The sequence below is a fragment of the Rattus norvegicus genome, chromosome 20 (genome assembly GCF_036323735.1).
Source record: "Rattus norvegicus strain BN/NHsdMcwi chromosome 20, GRCr8, whole genome shotgun sequence".
Taxonomy (NCBI): Eukaryota; Metazoa; Chordata; class Mammalia; order Rodentia; family Muridae; genus Rattus; species Rattus norvegicus.
The window spans coordinates 3,047,007-3,071,188 of NC_086038.1; the positions used below are offsets into that span (position 1 = coordinate 3,047,007).

Sequence of the window (24,182 nt, forward strand, 5' to 3'; positions counted from 1 at the left end):
CGTCCTCTGTTGGGCAAGATGAACTCAGCTCTAAGTTCTTGGCGGCAGCCAGCGAACGCTGCTTTCGACCGGACCTCCTCAGCGGCCTTTGTCTGGGGGTCTCTTTGTCTGGGGGTCTCTTTGTCTGGGGGTCTCTTTGTTTGGGAGACCCCTTTGGTCCCGTTCCACAGTTCTTAGCCTCCCCTCCCTTTCTCTGGGTTAGGCTGTCCCCTCCCTCTCTGCGGGGGCTGAGAGGCTCAGAGAGGGGAGTAGAGCTGGGTTGCCATGGTCACCTTGAAGCCAGCCGCAGCTGGCCAGGGCAGCTGCTCTTGGGCCCCCGAGGCTGGAGCTTGGACAAAGCCGGGAGGCTTCATCGGCCTCAGACCTGGATCCCCAAAGGCTTGTGCCTAGGGAGACTGAAACTCGAGAGAATCTGGAGGTGAGCGGAAGTTAGAGCTCACCTGGGAGAGAGCCGGAGCAGGCCTTGGGGCTGGGTTACCTTTGTGGGGAGGAACCAGGTAGGCCTTGGTGGGAGGGGAGAAGGATGGAGGCCCTATGTGGGAACAGGTTGACCAGAGTGAGGGCGGGGCCTTGGTGGCCTTTAGCCTGGTGACAGGTTTAATTCTATCTTCCGCCTTTCTCTCTGTCTTGAAGTTGTCCTTCCTTCCTAAGTCTGCCCCCACACCCCAGTAACTTTTTCTTTCTTTCAGTCTCCGTGCCTCCATGCCTCAGTCCATACCTTCATAATCAATTTCGTTCCAACCGCCTCTCTCTGTTTTGTTTTGTTTTGTTTTGTTTTGTTCTTTTCCCGTTACCTACCTTCTCAGCTTTTGCTCTCCTTCCGTGTTGGGTCAGCTTCCCTGCCCAAACTTCCCTCTCTTACAGAGTCCCTGTATCCCTCCCACACTTACTTGGGCACCATCTCCCTTCATAACTCTCCTCCCACCTCTGCGTCCCAGACGTTTGTCCCCCTCCCACGTTGTTCTGTCTCTATGTGACCATCAACCTCCCTCCTGGGGGGTGCACCGTCCTCCATTCTTTCCCCAGACTATGCCCAGCTAATCGGCCTCATTTTTTTTCTTTTTTCTGTCCCGGATTTAAGTCATCTCTTCCTTTTCTATCACACCCCAGGCCTCATTTTCCCATTTGAACTCGGTGGCTTTAAAGTATGACCTATGGCCAGGGTCTCTTCCAGCTCCTTACCCTGCCCCCACCAGAGGTTTCCCACTCTCCCCAGCTGCTGACCCAACCTGCTCCCCTAGAGGAAGCTGCATCTCAGGGCCAGGAACTGGAGCTAGTGTGTGTTGGGGGTGGTGAGGGTGGGTCCATGTGGTCCAGTCTCCTTTCACTGGTTCTGTCCTGCTTCCCTGCAATGGCCGGGTGGTCTGCAGGCCTTGGGTCTGAGCTCTTATTTCTCCTACGTGCCTCTCCTCACATCCCTCCCCCACCCCCGGCCGTTTTTGCCTTTTCTTCCCCGGACTTGCAGAAAAGGGTCCAGCATGGTTAGAGTGTGCATGAGGGAGAAGTAGAGAGACCTTCCCTGGTTCTAGGGTACAATGGGGGGCCCCGGAGAGGAGCAGCGGGCTGAGGAGCCACAGATGACTGGGATTTCCCTCTCTGGCCCCTGGGAATCTGGGCTCCAAGCAGCACATTCCAGCCGGCTCCAGCTCCTTTTCTGCTGTCACTTGACTCCGCTGGGCCCCAGCCCTGCGTCCCTCCTACTCCTCCAGCCCTGGTCTGGGACGAGGTGGGCATCACCGACTAGGAATGTTTCCTGGGAGAATGAGAAAGGGTCAAAGGCTTCAAGACTCTAGTTTCTTCCACACCTTTCATGGACCTTTCATGGGGCTGTTTGAGTCTGGGCCGTGGAATGTCCCACAGGGTGTGAGGAGCTGAAGCTTCGCTCGTCCGGGTCTTCCCCAGAGCGGCCCTCCTGGGAGGAGGGGCTGTCACCAGCGCAGGTGAGGTTACTGGGAAACCTTGGCCCCACCCCCCAGCCAGCCTCCACGCCCCGGCCAGCCTCTGCAGGACCCAGATTTCCCATCGCTGTCTGCAGAGGGGTAGGTGATTTGGGGGGTGGTCCCCTAAGGTCTCGGTGGAAAGGTCTCAGGCATTTCTCCCAGTGACCATGGGAGCTATTAGCAGGTCCTTCAGCAGCTGGAGCGTCCCTGGGTTTATAAACTGGAGACCAAGCCTGTCTTGGCTTCTCCGTAGGGGCAGCTTATCTTCCTGGTAGGTTTTTGTGTACTTGTCTAGCTTGGACTTCGTGTTTTTCTTGGGACTCTCTGGAAATGCTTTTGGGTGTGAGTTTTGAATCAGTTGAGATGTGTTTCAACCAGGTTGTGAGACTGGAGACTTTACTGTGGCCTGACATTATCGGGGGGCTTGGTAGGTTTGGGGGGGTTTGGAGAGAGGTAGGACTGACAGGTGGTGCTGAATGGAGACGGAACACCTCTCGCACAAGCTCTGTGGTCGTTCTTTCCTGCCTCCATGGCTCAGCAGCTCTCTCCTTTCATTGTCTCTTTGTACCCCTGGGCCTTGCGTTCCTGTCTTATTTTTCAGGGCGCCTATCTATCTTCCTCCTCCACCCCCACCTCGACTTGGCTCCATTTTGCGCCTCTCTTTGCCAGAAGCCACTCTGCGGCTTCCACCAGGGACCGAGCTGGCTGGGACTGAGGGAGGCTTGCCTGAGAAAGACTCCAGAGCTAGCCTGGATGGAGCAGGGATCCCAGGGGGAACCCAGAGCTTGGGGGCTTGGGGGTTTGGATCTCAGGGCTCCTGAGAAGACAGGAGGGAGCTGCCGAGCTAGGGAGAGGTTCTGAAAGAACAGAAAAAAGTTGGGAACTAAAAGAGTGTGACCGGCTCTCAGACTCCGGGCGCGCGCGGGCAAAGGGAGCAATAATCTAGGTTGGGATTCGCAGGAGAGGTGTGTGTCAAACGGTGACAAATGGGGTGGGGTGTGAACCAAGAGGGTCTGACTAGACAGGTGAGTCCGGCTCCCTTCCCCCAGCCGGCCTCCAGCTCTCGCTCCGGTGCTGGGCTTGTGGGAACCCGCTCCTTCCTTCGTGCCCTGGGGCTGCCTCTCCGCGCTTCTCTCCCTCTCTCCAGGAACCGAGCCCAGAAAAAGGGGAGGAGGGAAGGCGCCAACTCCCCCCATCCCCGGGCCTTAGGGGGGCTGCAGTTAGGCCCCTGATGGTGCTGCTGTACCCCAGCATCGGGGCGGCGGGGGATGGGCGTGCGGATCACCTAGGGGAGGCTACGCACCGGGGGGCAAACGCGGGGCGGGCACGGCACCAGGAGAGGAGCGAGGGGCGGCGCCGGGCGTGGGAGCGCGGGCGCCGGGGCGGGAGTACCGGCGGGGGACGGGCGCGGGGAGGCGGCGCCTGGGCGCGATCCGGCCCCGCGCTGGCTCCTCTCCCCGGAACAGGCCCCCGACAGCTGCTCGCGGGAGCCGCCTCCCGACACCCGAGCCCCGCCGGCGCCTGAGCTCCCCTCTCGCGCCCCGCCACCGAGGAGGCCCCGAGCCGGGGCCGGACGCCTGGGTCGGCCCGGGAGAGCCAGGAGAGGTAGGGACCAAGGCGGGGACGTGCAAGAGGCAGGGGGCGCGGGTTGGGAAACTCCAGTTAAGCTCGCTGCCTCGGGATTTTGACTCCTCATCCAAAGCAGAGGGCCCCGACTTTCCGAGAAAGTATTTCAAAAAGAGAGAGAAGACCTCTCTTTTCTTGGGCGAAGGGAGAACCGAGCCCCAAGAGGACAGGTGCGCATATGTAGCCCACTGAGTCATCCTCTCGCCCCCACCCCCCACCCCGGGTGCCATGCTTACGGACATGCTCGGTTAAGCTGCCCAGGCCAGAGGGAGCCAGCCTGACGCCCAACCTACCAGACCAGCCACGCTCGGTGTTTGCCGGGTTGTGCCAAGAGACAGGTCACCGCCCAATGAGCAAAGCTCCCAGGGTCCCTTTCTGGCTGGGCATTCCTTTTCAGTACCCCCCCCCCTCCCAGCCACCGCCCGGTTGACCTACGACTGACTGGTTGAGAAGGATGGAGGTGTGTCCAGACCCATGTGGCATTATAGGGACAGGTCGCATACAGTAGAATGCTTGAGAAAGTGGAGGAATAGCCCTTGTTTTTCTTGCTGTTCTTCCCATCCGAGTCCCACCTGTCCCCACCTGCCCTTGGCTTCCCTCTGGCTCAGTCGCCCTGGATGTTTGGGGGGGGGGTGCCTCAGTTCTCTGGGGATCTTGTACCTCAGGGCCTGCGTGTGTCTCACATTGTCTTCTGATCACAGGAGCTTGAGTCTGCCGTTTAGTAATTCGCCACATGGTGAGATCTGACTTTATAGATTACCTCAGGGTGTGTGGCACACATACCTGTAATCAGTCTCTGGGAGATGAGATCAAGAACTGAAGGTCAGCCTTCCTTGGCATCGTAGTTGAACTTGAGACCTTGTCTCAAGAGACCAACCATCCTGCTGTAGGAGTACATGTCTTTAGTCCCAACCCTCGGGTGGCAGAGGCAGGAGCATCTTTGAGTTCCAGGCCAGCCAGGGCTACATAGTGAGACAACAAAACCCAAACAATTAACTCCCCCTTCCCCAACCCCACACACACACAAATCAACACAAAGTAATCAAATGCACACACAGAAGATGCCGAGATCTGTATGGAGTGAATAGGAATTGTGTGTGAGCAGGTCTTGGTGGGACACAGGCCAGTAGGATATACGGGGGTCAGAAGGTAAAAAGGAAAGGGGAAATGTATGTGAGAGGCTGTTAGACGCTAGAGGTGTGTGAGCACAGTACATTGAGTGTTTACTGTGGGTTTAAGTCTTACTCCACCCCTGTGGGTATGTATGTGTCTAGAGCTGGGATTGGGAGATGGGTTTAGGAGAGGAGAAGGAAGGGCCCCAGGCAAAGCGTCCTGATGCTTGGTTTGTAATTGGTTGAAGAAGGGCCAGGTGCAGGAGGGCCATTGAGGTGGTTCTCCCGAGCCTGTCTGATTGATTGTGGGATTCAAGACCTAGGGGACGAGGAGAAAGGGGTTGCCCCAGACCTTGTCAGCAAGTCTCTGCAGATCCTGCACTTGGCCCTGCGCCCTGCTCTCAAGCCTGCTCTATTTACCTCTGGCTTTGTGTTCTGCTCTGTCTTCCCCCCTCCTCCCTTCCACGCCTCCTGTCCCTGCCTGGCTTTGTATCTCAGCCCCAGGCTCCTCTCAGCACTGTCTGTCTCTGATGAGTCATCTGGGATAGGCATGAAGGTTACTCAGGGGAACAAGGGCCCTGCTGTTTCTAGTGGTGGGGGTGGAGAGTAGCACCCAGGAACTCCCTGCCAGACTTTCCAGTCCCAACGGCTTGCCCCTCTGCACTGCAGGGCTGTATCCCCAAGGGACTGGTGGTGATGCCTCTTGGGTTCTAGGCTCTCCCTCTAGCCACCCAGTCAGCTCCCCTCAGCTGCTGCTTCAGTGATGGGGTTTTTCAGCTGCCTCCTCTTACATTCCTGCCCTAGAGCATTGTGGGAGCAGCTGGAGGAGGACAAAGGGCTGGGGGAGTCTACCCCCAACTCCTCCTACCTCCTGGGGTGACCCAGCCTCCCTATAGTTTAAGCCTGCCCTCACCTCCAAGGCAACTCAGTCCTCTCAGCCCTGGGCTCTTCTGCTACCTTGGGTAAGTTGGAACTTGGAGTGAGGAGATGTTAGAGGCAGGGCAAGGGGAACTGAGGGGACCTGGTGGCAGGGGTGTGAGAGGGGCAGTGTCCCAAAGGATTCCAGGACCTTCAGAATTCAGGCATTGCCAGGTGTTCTGAGGACAGAGGCCAGCAGACCTCTGCATTTATATGGAGACTTCATCTGGGGTGGTTTTGGGGAGGGTAAACTGCCTGCACCCCAGAGGCAACAGAGAAAACATCTCAATCTTCAGGGAAACAGCAAGCCAAGTTCTGAGAAGACGTCCAGCCGCTGGTCTAGCTACCACAGAGGTTCACCCATAGAGGAGAGCAAGATTGGCGATGATGGAGTCTTGTCCTTAGGTTGTAGGTTTTGAGGGCTGAGGGGCCCCGGCTTAGCTGATGCTTCATTCTCTTGTGTTTTCCTCAGTAAACCAACTAAACTTCTAGGACGTCTTTATGTTTTGGAAACCAGAGTGGGTTTTTATATTGGTTTAGTATGTCACATGGCTGTACATAAACGCATGGTACTGCCCCCACGAGTTTTCATAGAACTAACAGTTATCGTCTGTCTTTCTCTGTCTGCATGTGCTCCACCCTCTCTTGCCCTCCCTGTTTGTGTTCCGTGGCACGGTCCCCCAGATGTGCCCATGAGAGTGTGAGCAAACAGGGGTTTGTTTACACTTTGCTTTCACGGGCGGAATAGTTCCCGGACTTCCGAGTCTGGCTCTTTGTCTTCAGCAGTGGTATGACCAACACGTGCCAAGTCAGAGTCATGTAAAAGCAATTACTTGTGTATTTTCATTTTATGTTTATGAGTGTTTTGTGTAGTGTGTGTGTGTGTGTGTGTGTGTGTGTGTGTGTGCATGCACATGTACCTGTGCCTGGCACCCATGGAGCTTAGATGAAGTCATTGTATTCCCTAGAATTGGAGGTATGGATGGTTGTGAGCCACAGTGTGGATGCTAGGAACTGAACCTGGATTTTTCTCCTTTGTTTCTTTTTTTTTTTTTAATTTATTTATTTAATGTATGTGAGTACACTGTAGCTGACTTTAGACACACCAGAAGAGGGCATCAGATCCCATTACAGATGGTCGTGAGCCACCATGTGGTTGCTGGGATTTGAACTCAGGACCTCTGGAAGAGTAGTCAGTGCTCTTGACCACTGAACCATCTCTCCAGTCCCCCCACCCCCTTCTTCTTTTCCTGTTGTTGGCTTTGGGTTTTTGGATACCATGTATCCCAGGCTGTTTCAAACCTTTTTTTTTTTTTTTTAATGAAAGAATTTTTTTGTTGTTGTTGTTTAAAATTTATTTCTTATATGTAAGTACACTGTAGCTGTCTTCAGACACACCAGAAGACGGCATTGGATCTCATTACAGATGGCTGTGAGCCACCATGTGGTTGCTGGGAATTGAACTCAGGACCTTTGGAAGAGCAGCCAGTGCTCTTAACCACTGAGCCATCTCTCCAGCCCTGTTTCAAACTTTAGAATGGGGCTGTGGCTGACCTTGAACACCTCTGAAGTGTTAGAATTACTAGTGTATGCCACCATACCCCACCTTTCTTTCAAATTTATGCATTATTATTATTAATTTTATATGTATGAGCATTTGCCTTACATGATGTCTGTGCCACACAAGCACACATTGTGGCCCTTGGAGGCCAGACGAGAGCATGGGATCCTCTAGGACCTGAGTTACAGATAGCCATGAACAGCCATGTTAGTGCTGGGAACCTAACTGGGGTCCTCTGGAAGAGCAGCCAGTGCTCTTAACCACTGAGCCATCTCGTGTGTGTGTGTGTGTGTGTGTGTGTGTGTGTGTGTCTGTGTGTGTGTCTGTGTGTGTGTGTCTGTGTCTGTGTGTCTGTGTCTGTGTACACATTTGTGTGTAGGTCAGAGAATGGCTTTCGAGAGCCAATTCTTGCCGGTAGTGGTGGCACACATCCTTTATCCCAGCACTTGGGAGGCAGAAGCAGCTGGATCTCTCAAGGCCAGTCTAGTCCACACAGCTCCAGGACAGCTCGGATGGACTGTGTAAAGAGACCATGTCTCAAAAACAAACAAATAAAAAAAGAGTTGATTTTCACCTTTAACGCTGATTCTCTCCTCCCACCCCTGAGTCCCAGGGATAGAACTCGGGTTGTCAACCTTAGAGCCGCCTCTCTGGCACTGTACTGTTTTCTTTTCATAGCTACCTAGAAGCTTTCCACCCCAGCCCGCCTGGTGGCTTCCCTTTTATCCTTGTCCCCACGAAGCTATAACCTTTAAAAATACTTTGTCGGAGCTGGAGAGATGGCTCAGTGGTTAAGAGCACTGTCTGCTCTTGCAGAGGACCCAGCACCCATTTGGCGCACAACCATCAGTAACTCAAGTTCTAGGAGTTCTGGCTCCCTCTTCTGGCCGCCTCAGGTACTGCATGCATGTGATGCACCAGCAACAGGAAACCATTAATGTTATTTTTTATATGCATTGGTGTTTTGCTCACATGTATGTATGTATGAGGGTGTTGGGTCTCCTGGAACTAGAGTTACAAGTTGTGAGCCGCCATGTGGGTGCTGGGAATTGAGCCGGGGTGCTGGGGAAGAACAGTTAATGCTCTTAACCTCTGGCCCATCTCTCCAGCACCAGTTATAAAAAAAGCTTAAAAAAAATACTTTGTCAAGGTCAGCAGTTGGGATATTGAAGATATTGAACTGCCAAGTTCAAGACCAGCCTGGGCTACTTAGTAAGTCTGAGATCAGCTTGGGCTTCACATTAAGGGCTGTCTCAAGGAAAAAAAATTCCTATGTCAGCTTGATTTGTATTTTTCTCATACTAAGTAACTTGACTATTTTTTTTTCTTTAAATCTCTATTTTAAACAAGTTGGCTTTGTTCTTCTGTGCAGTGCGTATTCAAAGTCTTAGGCCATTTCTATATTGGATCGTTTATAGTACTTATTATGTTTAGTATAACTTGTTAAGCCCTTTCTTTGCCTGTTCTGTGCGTTGTCTGCAGTCTTTTGAAGCCATTGTTTTGTTTTTATTTACTTTTTGTTTTTATTTTATTGGTTGAAGGGGGTGGGTGTGGAAGGCCTTTAGGCATGTCATTTAACAAACGGATCTCTATCTGGTTTCTCTGTGCGTTAAATATGGACCGTAACATATACCTTGCAGAGTGGCCGAGGATAAAGTTACGCTGTCTTGTTTGAGGACTCAGCCGGTCGGTGCCTGGTGTGTAGAAGGCAGTCTAAAAGTAGAGCCATTCTCCAAACACTGACTTCTTATTTTTATTTTTGGCCATTTTACTGTTCTTATCCCCAAAGCAGACCTCCTGTCTGTCCCTTGCTGTTGGCTGTACCATGATTCCTTGGTGAGCTGACTCTCCTCTTTGTCCCCTGCAGAGATGCTGTCCCCTCCTCCATAGGCCAGAGGGATCAGGAGCGATGGGGACAGGGACCCTCTCATCTCTCCTGCTGCTGCTACTCTTGGTGACAATTGGAGATGCTGACATGAAGGGACATTTTGACCCAGGTGAGGAGACTGAATCTTGGGGTCCTGAGGAATAGAGCTTGGAAGTCAGAAAGTTGGGGGGGCTCTGACTCATCCTGTGCCTGTGTCCTTCAGCCAAGTGCCGCTATGCCCTGGGCATGCAGGACCGCACCATTCCAGACAGCGATATCTCTGTGTCCAGCTCCTGGTCGGACTCTACCGCCGCCCGCCACAGCAGGTACCTGACACTGAGGGTCACCTTGAGGGAGCTCTTTAATGCACCCTCTGTGCCCTTCTAGCCCCTTTTTTGAGAAGGCCCAGGCCACTGAGACATAAACAGCATGGTGGAAGCAGGTTTTTTTTCTTTTTTTTTCTTTTTTCTTTTTTTTTTTTTTTTTTTTTTTTTGGAGCTGGGGACTGAACCCAGGGCCTTGCGCTTGCTAGGCAAGCACTCTACCACTGAGCTAAATCCTCAACCCCTAGCAGGTTTTAAATAGACCCAACATCCAGGCTGGCAATGGGGCTTGGTTAGGGTACTCACCAAGTATGAAGCTCTATATTCAATTCCCAGTACCCCAAAAATGAGTGGGATAGCTATAATACTATCACTCAGGGTTTGAAGTTCAAGGTTACGCAATGAGGTCAACCTGAGCTACAAAGTTATACAGTGAGAACAACCTGAGCTACAAGGTTACACAGTGAGATCAACCTGAGCTACAAGGTTACACAGTGAGGCCAGCCTGAGCTACAAAGTTACACAGTGAGGTCAGCCTGAGCTACAAGGTTACATAGTGAGGCCAACCTGAGCTACACAGTTACATAGTGAGGCCAGCCTGAGGTACAAAGTTACACAGTAAGGCCAGCCTGAGCTACAAAGTTACACAGTGAGGCCAGCCTGAGCTACAAAGTTACACAGTGAGGCCAGCCTGAGCTACAAGGTTACTCAGTGAGGCCAGCTTGAGCTATAAGTGACATCTGGGGTGCAGTGCCTCTCTGACCTCCTTCGTTCTCCCAGGCTGGAAAGCAGTGATGGAGATGGGGCTTGGTGCCCTGCAGGGCCTGTGTTCCCCAAAGAAGAGGAGTACCTGCAGGTGGACCTTCGTAGGCTACACCTGGTGGCTCTGGTGGGCACCCAGGGCCGCCATGCTGGGGGTCTGGGCAAAGAGTTCTCCCGAAGCTACCGGTTGCGTTACTCCCGAGATGGCCGACGATGGATGGACTGGAAAGACAGATGGGGTCAGGAGGTGAGGCTGGGAAGGAGAGGCGCCTGGGAACAAAAGCCTTCTTGCCATACTCCATACAGCATCCGTCACTGCCCGAGCTCCAGCATCTCCAGCTCCAAACTCACAACCTGGCTGCCCCTTATCTTCCTGTAAAGTTCTCAAACTTACCCCTGACCTCTCCAGATGGCCTCATTTCCCACTCCTACCCCAGATCAGTTCCTTTTTCTTGTTCTCAACTAGGGGAAACTTACTTCCCCATTCCCATATTTAGCAACACTCAGACCACAACTGAGACGTATCAGGGGCTTCTACTCTCCCAGATCCTCTCTGTACCCACCTTTGTGGCGTCTCCTCCCCTTCCACACCCAGCTTTAAGCTGCCCTTTCATCCAGCTGAGATGAAGTCAACCATTCTGCATGCTCTCCTGCATAGCAAACCTTTTCCTCCAGGCTACAAACAGCACACATTAGCTAAAGTAATCAGACTGCCACACCCCGCTGTCTGCCCAGCACTGGCTTTGACAGGATCAGAAGAAACAAAACCCCCAATTGCGGAGTGCAATGCCCTTCAGTTAGTCTGGTTCCAGCAGTAGGGGATCTTTCACCCTCCTCTGGTTTCTGTAGGCCCTGCATTTGAGTGCACAAATCTACACACATGGACAGACAGTTGGCCGTACTGCTTTTATCGGTGATCGTGGAACAAGCCAAGGTCCCTCCCCACAGTCAGGGCCCATATACCTGCTGTTCTCTAGGCGTGGCAAGCCCTTCACTCAGACACGGGCAGGCCCCCTCTTCCTCCATCTAGTTCTCCCTGGAGATATCACCTCCTGCAGATCTCCCTCCGAACCCCCACCTCACTGCACCACCCCACACACTGTCTCTTGTTCCTCACAGCTGTCCTGTGGGGTGGGGTGGGGGGCTGACTTCATCACTGAGATCATGTCTGGTCCAGAGTGGGCATTCAGTCAGCTGTTGAGTGAACAGAGGGAGTGGGGTGAAGCAGGTGAGGGTGCTGAGACAGGATTTTGGGTGCTGAGAGTCTGGGTAAGGGTATGGTACAGTGGCATGTTCAGCTTAGAGACACATAGAACCAGGTGGGGGTCAGGGGGTGGGAGCTGAGGTACAACTGAGGTCAGACCTCTAGAGCTTTGAGAGTCACCAGTGGTCACTGCTACAGAATGCTCTTTTTAAAATACCCAGCTGCACTCCACAGTACTGTGTGCTCAGTGACCCTCGTAGGTACAGTACTGTGTGTGCTCAGTGGCCCTCGTAGGCTAAGCCAGGGAGCAGCTGAAAGCTGGGAGGTTGGCTCTGACCTAGAGCCCTACCCACCCATCCACATTTTTTCCCTGTCTCACAGGTGATTTCGGGTAACGAGGATCCTGGGGGAGTGGTGCTGAAGGATCTCGGGCCCCCCATGGTGGCCCGGCTGGTCCGTTTCTACCCCAGGGCTGACCGGGTCATGAGTGTCTGTCTTCGGGTGGAGCTCTATGGCTGCCTCTGGCGGGGTGAGTAGGTCAGCTTCTTGAAAATCCTTTCCAGTCCCGGAAGCATAGGCTAGAGGGTGGGAAGAAGGGCATCAGAGAGCCTTTCCTGACTGGAAGGTGTCAGGGAGAGAGAGGGGAAAGGGGACTAGACAGCCTAGCCTTCTCTACACTAGTAAGAAAGGGCTGAAATCACTTAGGCCTGGTGCCTCTAACTCCCCTCTTTCCACCCTCCCAGACGGACTCTTGTCCTATACAGCCCCCGTGGGGCAGACCATGCAATTATCTGAGATGGTGTATCTCAATGATTCCACTTACGATGGATATACTGCTGGAGGGTAAGAGAGATGGCCCTGCAGAACATGGAGCCTGGGATGGGAGAAGGGGGCGTGTGTGTGTGTGTGTGTGTGTGTGTGTGTGTGTTCGCAGGTGCGTGAATGCATATGCATGTATATGTATGTACATGTGTGCATGTGTGTGTATGTATGTACATGGGCATGCATGTGTGTATTACCTATGTGCACGAGCACGTGCATATGCACGTATGTGTATATGCTTCTATGTGCATATATACACTCGTATGTGTATGCGTGTGTGCTCACATATGTGTACATGTGTGTACATGTATGCATGTGTGTGCATATGCGTGTATGTCTATGTGCATACATGGATATGTGAGTGTGTGCATGCTCATGCATGCATGTGTATGTGCATGTCTGCATGCACATGCATGTGTGCATGTGTTTGTGTGCATGTGTGTTCATGCATATGCGTGTATGTGTATGCATGCATGTGTATGTGTGTGAGTTCATGCATATGCGTGTATGTGCATGTGTATATGTGCATGTTGTGTATGTGCATGTTTATGTGCATGTTTATGTGCATGTTTGTGTGCATTTGCACGTGAGGTGAGGTAGAGCAGGGAGTGGCCTGGTCAGTGAAATGGAAGAACTGGGGAGGAGAATGCCAGTTAGGTAGGACAGGCCAGGACCAAAGGATACAGAGCTGACCACTAGCCCAAAGGACACTTTGTGGGAAGTAGAAAGAGCTACCCCACGGTCAGACAAGGACCACCTTGTGAGAAAACCTGCAGGACGTCCAGAGCTCTGTAATCCTAGTCCTTGGGAGGAAGAGGCATAGCAGCAGGAATGTCAGCTCCTCTTTGTTACGCAGTGACTTCTAGGCCAGCCCGGACTCCTTAAGACACTGTCTAAAAACCAAACGAGGCTCCACCCCAGCTGAGAATATCTGTTGGGGATGGTCACAATGAATACACCGCAGACCAAACCGTGCACCTTAGTGATGGCACTTCAACCGTGTGCAACCCACAGAGTCTCCTGTGGTAGTTTGGGCTATAGTGCACAGGGAGGAGAACCTTGCATGGCACTGGGGTGGGCTGGGAAGGAAGAGTCAGTGAGAATCGGGCTTCCAGGCCGCTACTGGGTGTGTGTGTGTGTGTGTGTGTGTGTGTGTGTGTGTGTGTGTGTGTGCGCGCGCGCGCGCGCGCGCGCGCAGAAAACACGGGTGGTCCCTACCATCTTCCCTCAACGTTCCCTTCCCCTTCCCTCCGTTCAGGCTGCAGTACGGTGGTCTGGGCCAACTGGCAGACGGCGTGGTGGGGCTGGATGATTTCAGGCAGAGCCAGGAGCTGCGGGTTTGGCCAGGCTATGACTATGTGGGATGGAGCAACCATAGCTTCCCCAGCGGCTACGTGGAGATGGAGTTTGAGTTTGACCGGCTGAGGTCTTTCCAGACCATGCAGGTGAGTGAGCTCCGTTCTCTGGGAGGGAGCTCTTGGGTTTTCCTGGCCTTGACTCAGTGTTTTCCTCTTAACCTCAGGTCCACTGTAACAACATGCACACTCTGGGAGCCCGCCTCCCAGGCGGGGTGGAATGCCGGTTTAAAAGGGGTCCGGCCATGGCCTGGGAAGGAGAGCCTGTACGCCATGCCCTGGGGGGTAGCCTTGGAGACCCCAGAGCCAGGGCCATCTCGGTGCCCCTGGGTGGTCACGTGGGCCGCTTCCTGCAGTGCAGATTCCTCTTTGCAGGACCCTGGTTACTCTTCAGTGAGATCTCTTTCATCTCGGGTAAGCCCCCAGTGTGTGCCAGCCTTAGCCCCTTAGGTTTCCCTGTCATCAGACAGTTAATCCTGTGGCGTCCTGATATTCTGTCACCCCCGAGATTCTCAAACTAAGGTGGAATAATCAGACCCCGGTTCTTTTGTAGAGTCTTTGTTTTGTTTTGTTTTGGGTTTTTTGTTTGTTTGTTTTTGGTGTTTTACAGACTTTTTTATTTTATTCTGTTTTTGAGACAAGGTCTCACTTTACGGTCCTGGCTGCCCTGTAACTCACAGAATTAGGCCTGCCTCTGCCTTCAAGTGCTGGGATTAAAAGCATGCGCCACCACATCCAGGCAGATTATTCTTAAATATAATTTAAAATTTAAAAATGGGGCTGGAGAAATGGCTCAGTGATCAAGAGCACCGACTGCTCTTCCAGAAGTCTTGAGTTCAAATCCCAGCAACCACAACCATCCGTAATAAGATTTGATGCCCTCTTCTGGTGTGTCTGAAGACAGCTACAGTGTACTTATATATAATAAGTAAATCTTTAAAAAATAAAATTTAAAAACGATTCTGTTACCTAACTTGGGCCAGCCTAAAATAAATTTCAACGATTTCCTGTGCCTCAGCCTCCTAAGCCATTAGGATTATTGGCGTGTACGGTCCCTTTTCACCAAATCTCTCTGTGTTTCCTGTATAAGTTCCCCCATTCCCGATTCATCCTGAGTGAGGGAAGTCTGTTTAAGCCTGAAAGACTTCTGTTCTGCCTAGATGAGGAACAGCCTCTTTTCTAAGCCTGCGGGGCCCCGCCCCAATTTATCCACTTCCGGTTGGCCAGGGACTCCCCAGATGCGGTACCTGTGAGGTTGCTCTGGGTAATCACTAACCACCTGCCCTCCTTAGTTCGCCAGGTCTCACACAGCTGTGTCCCCTCTGGTCCTCACTCCCTCTTGACTTTTCTTCCTTCTCCCCAGATGTGGTGAACGACTCGTCTGACACCTTCCCACCAGCCCCCTGGTGGCCGCCTGGCCCGCCTCCCACCAACTTCAGCAGCTTGGGTGAGCAGTCTTTGACCTCAGCTCCTCCTGGGTCTTCCCCTCCGGTGGGGTAGGCCACCCCGCTGTGGTGCTGACCTTTCTCTTCTATCAGAGCTGGAGCCCCGGGGTCAACAGCCTGTGGCCAAGGCGGAGGGGAGCCCAACTGCCATCCTCATTGGCTGCCTGGTGGCCATCATCCTTCTCCTCCTCCTTATCATTGCCCTGATGCTCTGGAGGCTGCACTGGCGCCGGCTGCTCAGCAAGGTGAGCAGGGATGTGTGTGTGTGTGTGTGTGTGTGTGTGTGTGTGAGTGTGCACACATGTGTGTACATGGGAGTGACATGTGTCAGTGTATGTTTATGTGCATGTGTGTGCGCATTGTGTGAGTTGTGTAGGACTGTGTATACAAGTGTGAAAGTGCATGTGTGTGAGTGTGTGCATGTACATGTGTGCATGTGTTTGAGTGTGTATAAGACTGTACACGAGTGTGAAAGTATATGTGAGTGGCTGCTCAGCAAAGTGGGCAGGGCAGTGTGTGTATGAGTAAGTGTGTGTGTGTGCATGTGCATGAGTGTGTGTATGACTGTGTACAAGTGTGAGAGTGCATGTGTGTCGTATGTATGTGAGTGTGTGAGAATGTGTGTGAGTATTGAATATATGAGTATGTATGCATGCATATTGAGTGCATGTGTGAGTGTGTGCATGTGTGTATGTAAGTGCAGTGTTTTTGTGTGTGCATTTGTGTATGTGTACATGTGTGTATACAAGTGTGTGTGAATGTGGATGAGTGTTGTATGTATGAGTATATTTGTTTGGATGTGTGTGTGAGTGAATGTGGGTGAGTGTTTTATGTTTGAGTGTATGAGTGTGTGTGTTTGGATGTGTGTGTGTGTGAATGTGGGTGAGTGTTGTATTTTTGAGTGTATGAGTGTGTAGGTGTGTGTGAACATATGTGTGTGTTGTATGTATGAGTGTATGTGTTTGAGTGTATTTGAGTGTAGGTGTATGCGTGTATGTGCTCTCATGCAGAATCAGGGGCCAGTAGGATCTGTAGGGTGTGGACTAATCTCAGAAACAGACCATTCTCAAGAGTGGGCATGAGTGTGTCAGTAATACCATGTGAGTTGGCTCCCACCTCTGTGGGCCTCATTGGGTGAGAGGACTTGGCTGTTACCAGAGCTAGGGAGGAGCAAGAGCCAGAGAGTCCCTACTTGGTCCCTTGAAAGAGGCAGGGCCTTCTGGTACAGGATGTAGCAGGCAGCAGGGCAGCCCTCCCTCAGGGAAGAGCCCTGAGGACAGATCCTCACCTCACATTCTGTCCCTCAGCCAGCGCTGTCTTCCTCCCCTGCCATTCTCTAATCAAGCCCAACCAGCCTGTGGGGAGCAAAAGCCGAAGAGTAGGGGAGCGAAGGAGACAATAATCGGGTCGCTCGCTCTCCGTATGCCCTGGACTTCCACGTGTCCATTGTGGCTGATAATTAGGGTCTCGTCAGATTTGGGTTGGGTCCTGTGGTGTGACCTCAGGGAAGTGGGGCCATAGGAGCTACAGCTGTTAGGCTGCCGTGAGTGGAGAACAGAGCAACTCAGGAAGCCATGCTAAGCAGTGGCTCAGGCAAAATTGTCTAATCCCATAATTAGGCAGAGCGCCGGGTGTTGGAGGAGGAGCTGACGGTTCACCTCTCTGTCCCTGGGGACACCATCCTCATCAACAACCGCCCAGGGCCCCGAGAGCCACCCCCTTACCAGGAACCCCGGCCTCGGGGGACTCCAACTCACTCTGCGCCCTGCGTCCCCAATGGCTCTGGTAAGGCCTGCCTTGTTCCAGTGCCACCATGTCTTGTCTTCTGCCTGTATCCTTACCGTAGCCCTCCTTCTCCTGTACTGTCTATACCAGTTCTGACTCATTTTTCTCATTTCTATCCATCTCCATAAAGTCTCCCCCAAGGCTTTCCTGTCTGTTACCTACAATGCCAGTGGGCCCATCCTGTCACTGTGTGGTAGACTTCTGTTGTGCCCCTCTCCTTGTCTCCCTACCCTCCACATTTATCTGTCCATCTGTCCATCCATCCACTCACTTAACCACCCATCGCCATGCCATCCATCTATATTCATAAACTCATTTGTCTGTCCGGCAGTCAGACATCAGTTCCGACACCCATCTATCATCGCCCATCCATTCAGTTCTGTTACTTTGCAGGGCCTTGCTTTATTCTATTTCCGTCTCCTGGACTTCCATTCCCACACGCCCACTCTTGCCTTATTCCAGGTCTCCCTGTCTGTCTAGCCTTGAGTCTCATCCCTTCCCCGTGTCTCCCCCCTCCTTCTCCCGACAGCGTTGCTGCTCTCCAATCCGGCCTACCGCCTCCTTCTGGCCACTTACGCCCGTCCCCCTCGAGGCCCGGGCCCCCCCACACCCGCCTGGGCCAAACCCACCAACACCCAGGGTAAGCCCCTCTACTGCTGGGCTCTGCGGGGCTCCCCCGTGACTCTACTGGGCAGGGCAAAGCCCTCACACCTTGCACTCTTCTGCTTCCCCATTGTGGCTCTGATCTCCTGAGCTGCCCAGCTGGAACCTCTACTACCCCTGGAGCCAAGGGGAAGGCTGCTGGTCTTAGCTCTGTCCCCTCCTCTCACATGCTGCTCTCCAGAGCCACAGAGGTCGCTGCTGTGGTGCTGGCTCTTCTATAACTCCTCCTTTATTTCCCCCCTCTCTCTAGAGCTGCGAGGAGGACGCTTGCCCTCTCTCCCCCTGTGTCCTCTCTCCGCAGTCCCAGAGGTGAAGGTTCATGCTGCCCACTCCTGTCTCTCCTCCTTCCTCTGTGTTGCTTTCTCTCCTTGTGGCCCCTCCCCCAGGGCCCAGAGGCGACATCCTCTGCCTCCCTCCTGTTTATAAACATCTTGTCTTGAGGGGGCCGCCTGTGAAGCCCTGTCACCCTCTCTCTTCTGTGTACCCTGTCTCAGCCTGTCTTCGAGCTTGGTGTGTTTGGGATTGGGAGGGACTGTGGCAGGGAGAGGCTGGGTTGACAGCAGCAGGAGCTGCTGGTCAGTGGTACAAGGGTTTGGAACATGGTGGAGACTCCTGGCTTGGACCTCCTTCAGATGCTGGGTGGAGGAGTCCTTCTTTCAGCCTAGACTTATCTAGTGTTCAGGGTCGTGCCAGGAGACCTCAGAGGGTAAAATTTTCTGCTCAACTATCTGTGGGGCCTTGAAAGCCTTTGTGTGGGTAGTACTGTTGTCGAGCTTGCATTCTTTGGTTTGAGGCTGGCAGCTGGGACACGGTGGGGCGGGGGGGGGGTGACATAGGTGGGACCTCTGGAAGATGTGGTGCTCAGAGCTCATCCTGTCTTTTCTCCCCTTACCCCTCCAGCCTGCAGTGGGGACTACATGGAGCCCGAGAAGCCGGGCGCCCCACTTCTACCCCCACCTCCCCAGAACAGCGTCCCCCATTACGCCGAGGCTGACATTGTCACCCTGCAGGGCGTCACAGGGGGCAACACCTACGCTGTTCCCGCACTGCCCCCAGGGGCGGTTGGGGATGGGCCCCCCAGAGTGGATTTCCCTCGGTCACGGCTCCGTTTCAAGGAGAAGCTCGGCGAGGGCCAATTTGGGGAGGTAAGGAGGATGGCCTGCCCCCAGCTTTGATGGTGTCTGGCCAGAGCATGGCTGCATGCGTCCTTGGCTGGCAACTTGCCATTTGTTTGTGCTGATACCCCGTCTGACCCTCTGGCCTTGGAGGTCCTTGTGGCCTAGCGACGGTCTTCATTCTCCAGGTACATCTCTGTGAAGTAGAGGACCCTCAAGATCTGGTCACTAGTGACTTCCCTATCAGTGTGCAAAAGGGACACCCCTTGCTGGTGGCAGTGAAGATCCTCCGGCCAGATGCCACCAAAAATGCCAGGTGAGGCTCATGGCGGCAATATTGATAACACATGCTAGGTGAATGGGGGAGATCACTCTTAGATTGAGAGCTTTTATTGCCAATTAACAACTGCCAAGAGAGGGAGAATTCGTCTTGTCTACAGAGCAGGCCCCTGAATGGTTATCCAGTCCTACGTGGTCAGCCTTAAAAACCTATGCATACAAGCAACACTAGACGGGCCAGGCAGAGTTCAGTCACGGGCATGCACATGTAACAGTAATAGTTAAAGAAGGAGAGTCCAGGCTGGAGAGGTGGCTCAGTGGTTAAGGGCACCGACTGCTCTTCCAGAGGTCCTGAGTTCAAATCCCAGCACCCACATGGTGGCTCACAACCATCTGTAATGAGATCTTCTGGTGTGTCTGAAGACAGCGACAGTGTACTTATATGTGATATAAATAAATAAATAAATAAATAGGAGAGGCCATAAGGATTTGAAAGAGAGTCATGTCACCTGGAGGGGACATGAGAAGAGTTGGAGGGAAAAGAGGGAGAAGGGAAATGATGTGATTATATTTGATTAGATAAAAAGTAATTTTTAAAAAATGCTAGGTAAGGACCAGGGATGATGACTAGAAAAGTGGGGGAAGGGGAAATCATTGAAGATGTGGGAGGAGCCTTGAAGATGTGGGAGGAGCTTTAAAGATGGGGAGGAACCTTGAAATGGTGGAGGAGACTTGAAGATGTGGGCGGAGCTTTGAAGATGGGGAGGAACCTAGAAAGTAGGGGAGGAGCTTTGAAGATGTGGGAGAGGCTTTGAAGATGGGGGAGCCTTGAAGTTGGGGAGGAACATTGAAGATGGGGTAGCCTTGAAGATCAAGGAACAGAGGCTAGTGCCTAGGGGAAGGGCCTTGGCCGGGGAGAATATATCACTTCTCCAGCCTTCTCCTGCTTCTCCAGGAATGACTTCCTGAAGGAGGTAAAGATCATGTCACGGCTGAAGGACCCAAACATCATCCGGCTCCTGGGTGTGTGTGTGCAGGATGACCCTCTCTGCATGATTACAGACTACATGGAGAACGGTGACCTGAACCAATTCCTCAGTGCCCACCAGCTGGAGAACAAGGTCACTCAGGGGCTTCCTGGGGACAGAGAGTCTGACCAGGGGCCCACAATCAGGTACCCACACACCGAGGAAAGGCCCAAGTGGGTCTCCCCGATCCTCACTCAAGCCTCACTCAAGCTAGGAAGGAGAGAGGGGATCGTGGGGTGGGGGCAGACAGGCGAAGGTCCCAGAGGGAGCCAGGATGAAGGGAATGTGTCTATGGTAATTCGTGAACTTGCCAGAATGGCTGAGACCTTATGGGGAGCAGGCGCAGAAGCTCGGCGCCTCCATGAGGTCTCTCCTGTCCCAGCTCATCAAAACATGAGCTCCTTGGGGTTGGAAAGGTAGAGTAGAACCTGACCCATTCTGAACCTACCTCTTCCCTATCCAGAGCAGGAGTGACCTAACTGGTAGCTGAGGTGTGGGTTCCCTCCCATCTCCCGACAGGAATTTGTAAAGTGGGAGGGGTCTGGACAGCCTGTCACCTTTGCTTCTCTCCCTGTACTCAGCTACCCTATGCTGTTACACGTGGGGGCCCAGATCGCCTCTGGCATGCGATATCTGGCCACCCTTAACTTTGTGCATCGGGACCTGGCCACCCGGAACTGCTTGGTTGGGGAAAATTTCACCATCAAAATCGCCGACTTTGGCATGAGCCGGAATCTCTACGCTGGGGATTATTACCGTGTACAGGGCCGGGCAGTGCTGCCCATCAGGTGGATGGCCTGGGAGTGTATCCTCATGGTAAGTCCCCAGAGGAGGCGGGCTGGGAGAGGGGGACACTGGGTGCCGCTCTCCTGGTTCTGTAGCTCCTCAGCCTCCTGCCTTTCTGGGGCTGCGCTCTCCTTATTCAGAAGTCGAGGGTCCCTCTGGATCAAGAAACTGGGGAGTGGAGAAAGGGGTCCAGGAGCCGAGGGTACCAGGATGGAGGGTTTAAGAATTGGAAGCTGGGAATAGAAGGGATTAGGTTAGGATGGATGGAGGCTCAGTACAAGCATAAGGAGGAAGAGGGTCAGAGCATGGGGCAGCAGGAGGCAGGGACTGAGAGGCAGAGGAGAGGAGGTCAGGCAGGAGAAGGGAGACAGCCAGGGTGAGGGTGGGTGAACCTCAAATCTACCCCGTCTGAGATTTTTGTCTGATTTTCTTGCCTTTTCGTGTGCCAGGGGAAGTTCACAACAGCCAGTGATGTGTGGGCCTTCGGAGTGACCCTGTGGGAGGTGCTTATGCTCTGCAGGTCACAGCCCTTCGGGCAACTCACAGACGAGCAGGTCATCGAGAACGCCGGCGAGTTCTTCAGGGACCAGGGCCGGCAGGTCAGAGCCGAGGGAAGGGATGCTGCTTGGGGTAGGGGCCCAGAGTGTGCAGAGCATGCGGATACTGAAACTAATGGCCATCTGTGTGTCCTTGCTGACCAGTCACATTTTCCTCTCAGGTATACTTATCCAGGCCACCCGCCTGCCCGCAGACCTTGTATGAGCTGATGCTCCGGTGTTGGAGCCGGGAGCCGGAGCAGCGGCCGCCCTTCTCCCAGCTTCATCGGTTCCTGGCGGATGATGCACTCAACACAGTGTAAACTAAGGACCTGGCAGCCCTTTTTCACTGGGAGCCATCCAGGGGAAGCTGGACACTAAAACCAGAGAAGCCTATGGCACCCCGCCCACCATCTCCCCGACTTGCCCATTCCCAAGAGGCAGTGTCTCTGCAGGTGGGCTGGGCCCGCCCAGGGAACCGAAGACTCTGTTACCAGATACGTGCTCCCTTCCTGTTCTTCCTCCCACCTGCCAAGCTCCACCCACCCAGCTGGCCCTGTGGTTGGGATCCTGCCTGACTTCTTCCAGCTATCCCCTAGGGAAAGACAGGGGCGAATGCTGGGCACACACTGGACAAGGCCCACTGGACAACACTGGTTCCTGGGAGGTGACGGTACCCCCCAGCTTCTTCTTGTCACACACTGGACACCGCCAGAATTGAGGGGGACGAGGGGGACAAGGAAGGCCAACCCTCTACAATGGTCCTCAGCCCTGGCTTCCTTCTGCACCCTCCGCCTCTGACACACTGGACCTGGGGGTGACCCCTGCTGTGATCCTCAGTCAAACACCCCTCCTTCCTACCTACCACCATGTTGCCGCTAGAACTTCCGCAAAGCCTCTGCGTTCCTGTGGAGTAAATATTAGGATGGGGAACAGATGGAGCAGTAGCCCGAGGCCGGGGGGTGGGGATTTCTCTTGTAGCTACCACATTGGTTTTTCTATAATCACGTGGGGTTTGTACATTTTTTGGGGGGAGAGACACAGATTTTTACACTAATATATGGACCTAGCTCGAGGCAGTTTTAATCTCCTGCTCTAGGCAGGTAATAATAAAAGTTGAGTTTTTTGTTTTTTTTTTTCCACAGTGGTGGGTACGTTTCCTGGGGTTTGGGTAAGATGTGCCTCCTGCCTGTGGTCCAACATCGGTATATCATCACATAATCCTGTTGCCAGTTGGACGGCAAGAGTCACTTGGGGGCTCCACAGGGGAATGTAATTAATGGTGTCTCTCGGTGGCAGGTCAGAGGTGCTGTGGAAGCCGGACTTCTGTTCTCATCCATCGGAAAGGGAGGTGCTAGTGATTAAAAACCAAGGTTTTTTTTTTTTTTTTTTTTTTTTTTTGGTTGGTTGTTTTGTTTTGTTTTTTGCCCTTTGTCCAAATTCTAGGATCCCTGAGGGCTGGGAGACCCAGGGAATCTCTGGGTTAGGTTTTTTAAAGTATGAGACGGCTGGATGGAAGCCACCCACAGCAATGAGCCTTGGTTGGTTCAGGCCTGCAGGGACAAGCTGCAGCCAGTGCGAAGGCCTTAAAGAGCTCACTTTGGGTGGTAAGCAAAAAAAAAAAAAAATAATAATAATCCCGTGACGGGCTTGAAGAAAACAGCCCCATCCTCTTAGCCCGCCCTGTGAAGTAAGGACTCTGGGGTTTTGGCTGATGATCTTCATAAAGTGAGCCAAGTAGATAATGAGGAGGACAGTAAAGATAATTTAATCCAAAATTGAATTAATGGGCTCTTGGGGGCCAGGCTGCAAATCTAGCAGTCTTGCTAAAGCTGCATAGGTCAGACTACTGCTTTCAGATTAAGACCGACATCGATGGGTTAGAGTTCAGAGGTCAGACGTTAGAATAATAAGCAACGGAAATCTTGGCAGGGAGCCACAGTTCCCAGAGCTCTGCCCACACTTGCTCCAAGCTCTAGAACAAGGTAACTCCAGGTTCTTGGGGGAAGTTCGGCTTGAGCAGGTTCAAACCTGCCCCTCTCCCACGGTGGCAGCAGCATCCACTGGGTGGCGCCAGTATCATCCTGGATCCTTCTCGCCGCCCAGTTCAGTCCTGTATGAAGCTCACAGGATTGCCTGCCAGTTCTCCGTTCTTTCTCCACATCTCCACTTGCCTTGGCACGAGCTGCAACACTGCAGTCTCCTAGCTGGTCGGCCAGGCCTGTTCCTGACCCTTTCTGGTTTGTCTTCCACAGAGACCTTGCCTGAGGTTGGGTCTTACGGAGCCCAGACTGGTCTCAACTTGCTGTGGGAACAGCATAACCTTGAAGTGATAATCCTGCCTTTACCTCCCAGGTGCTGGAATTGCAGGCACACACCGCTACACCTGGTATTCCGTATTTTTTTTTAAAAGGATTAATTTATTCATTATATATAAGTACTCTATAGCTATCAGACACACCAGAAGAGACATCAGATCTCATTACAGATAGTTGTGAGCCACCATGGTTGTGGGATTTGAACTCAGGACCTCTAGAAGAGCAGTCAGTGGTCTTAACTTTTTTTTTTTTAAAGATTTATTCATTTATTATATATAAGTACACGATAGCTATCTTCAGATACACCAGAAGAGGGCATCGGATCTCTTTACAGATGGTTGTGAGCCACCATGTGGTTGCTGGGAATTGAACTCAGGACCTCTGGAAGAGCAGTCGGTGCTCTTAACTTTTGAGCCATCTCTCCAGCCCCTTGTATTTTTTTTTTTTAAATCTTAAAAATTATTTCAAGGGGTTGGGGATTTAGCTCAGTGGTAGAGCGCTTGCCTAGCAAGCGCAAGGCCCTGGGTTCGGTCCCCAGCTCCGAAAGAAAGAAAAGAAAAAAAATTATTTCATCTATTCATTTAGTGTGCACGCATGCATGTATGTGAAACTGGGTGTGTGCATGTGCCACTGCATGTGTGTGTGGAGGTTAAGAGAATAACCTGCAGAGTTGGTGGCCTAGTTCCATCATGTGTGTCCTGCGTGTAAGTTGGTGGCAACCGTCTTTACTACTGAGC

General features: G+C 52.8%; 1 protein-coding gene across 12 annotated transcripts; it reads left to right on the forward strand.

The window, feature by feature from the left end:
• Window positions 1-262: 262 nt before the first annotated feature.
• Window positions 263-22,271, forward strand: Ddr1 (discoidin domain receptor tyrosine kinase 1). 12 transcript variants are annotated; one of them, XM_017601558.3, is made up of 18 exons: window positions 263-418; window positions 9,025-9,154; window positions 9,248-9,350; window positions 10,128-10,356; window positions 11,695-11,842; window positions 12,057-12,156; window positions 13,394-13,580; window positions 13,658-13,904; window positions 14,854-14,937; window positions 15,029-15,180; window positions 16,555-16,720; window positions 17,250-17,360; window positions 18,284-18,528; window positions 18,687-18,814; window positions 19,733-19,951; window positions 20,387-20,621; window positions 21,041-21,190; window positions 21,310-22,271. In XM_017601558.3, the coding sequence occupies exons 2-18, from the start codon at window positions 9,067-9,069 to the stop codon at window positions 21,448-21,450; spliced, it is 2,733 nt and encodes a 910-aa protein (XP_017457047.1). In that variant the 5' UTR covers window positions 263-418; window positions 9,025-9,066; the 3' UTR covers window positions 21,451-22,271. The 12 variants fall into 12 exon arrangements, with proteins under 12 accessions (XP_017457047.1, XP_063135052.1, XP_038954390.1 ...); XM_039098462.2 differs by lacking the exon at window positions 263-418 and adding an exon at window positions 477-497; XM_017601556.3 differs by lacking the exon at window positions 263-418 and adding an exon at window positions 1,056-1,940.
• Window positions 22,272-24,182: the final 1,911 nt, after the last annotated feature.

Coding starts and splice junctions, on each gene's coding strand:
- Ddr1 (XM_017601558.3), top strand. CDS start 9,067: ATGGGGACAGGGACCCTCTCATCTCTCCTGCTGCTGCTACTCTTGGTG. Junction 9,351..10,127: donor ACCGCCGCCCGCCACAGCAG/GTACCTGACACT, acceptor TCGTTCTCCCAG/GCTGGAAAGCAGTGATGGAG. Junction 16,721..17,249: donor CTGCGTCCCCAATGGCTCTG/GTAAGGCCTGCC, acceptor TTCTCCCGACAG/CGTTGCTGCTCTCCAATCCG.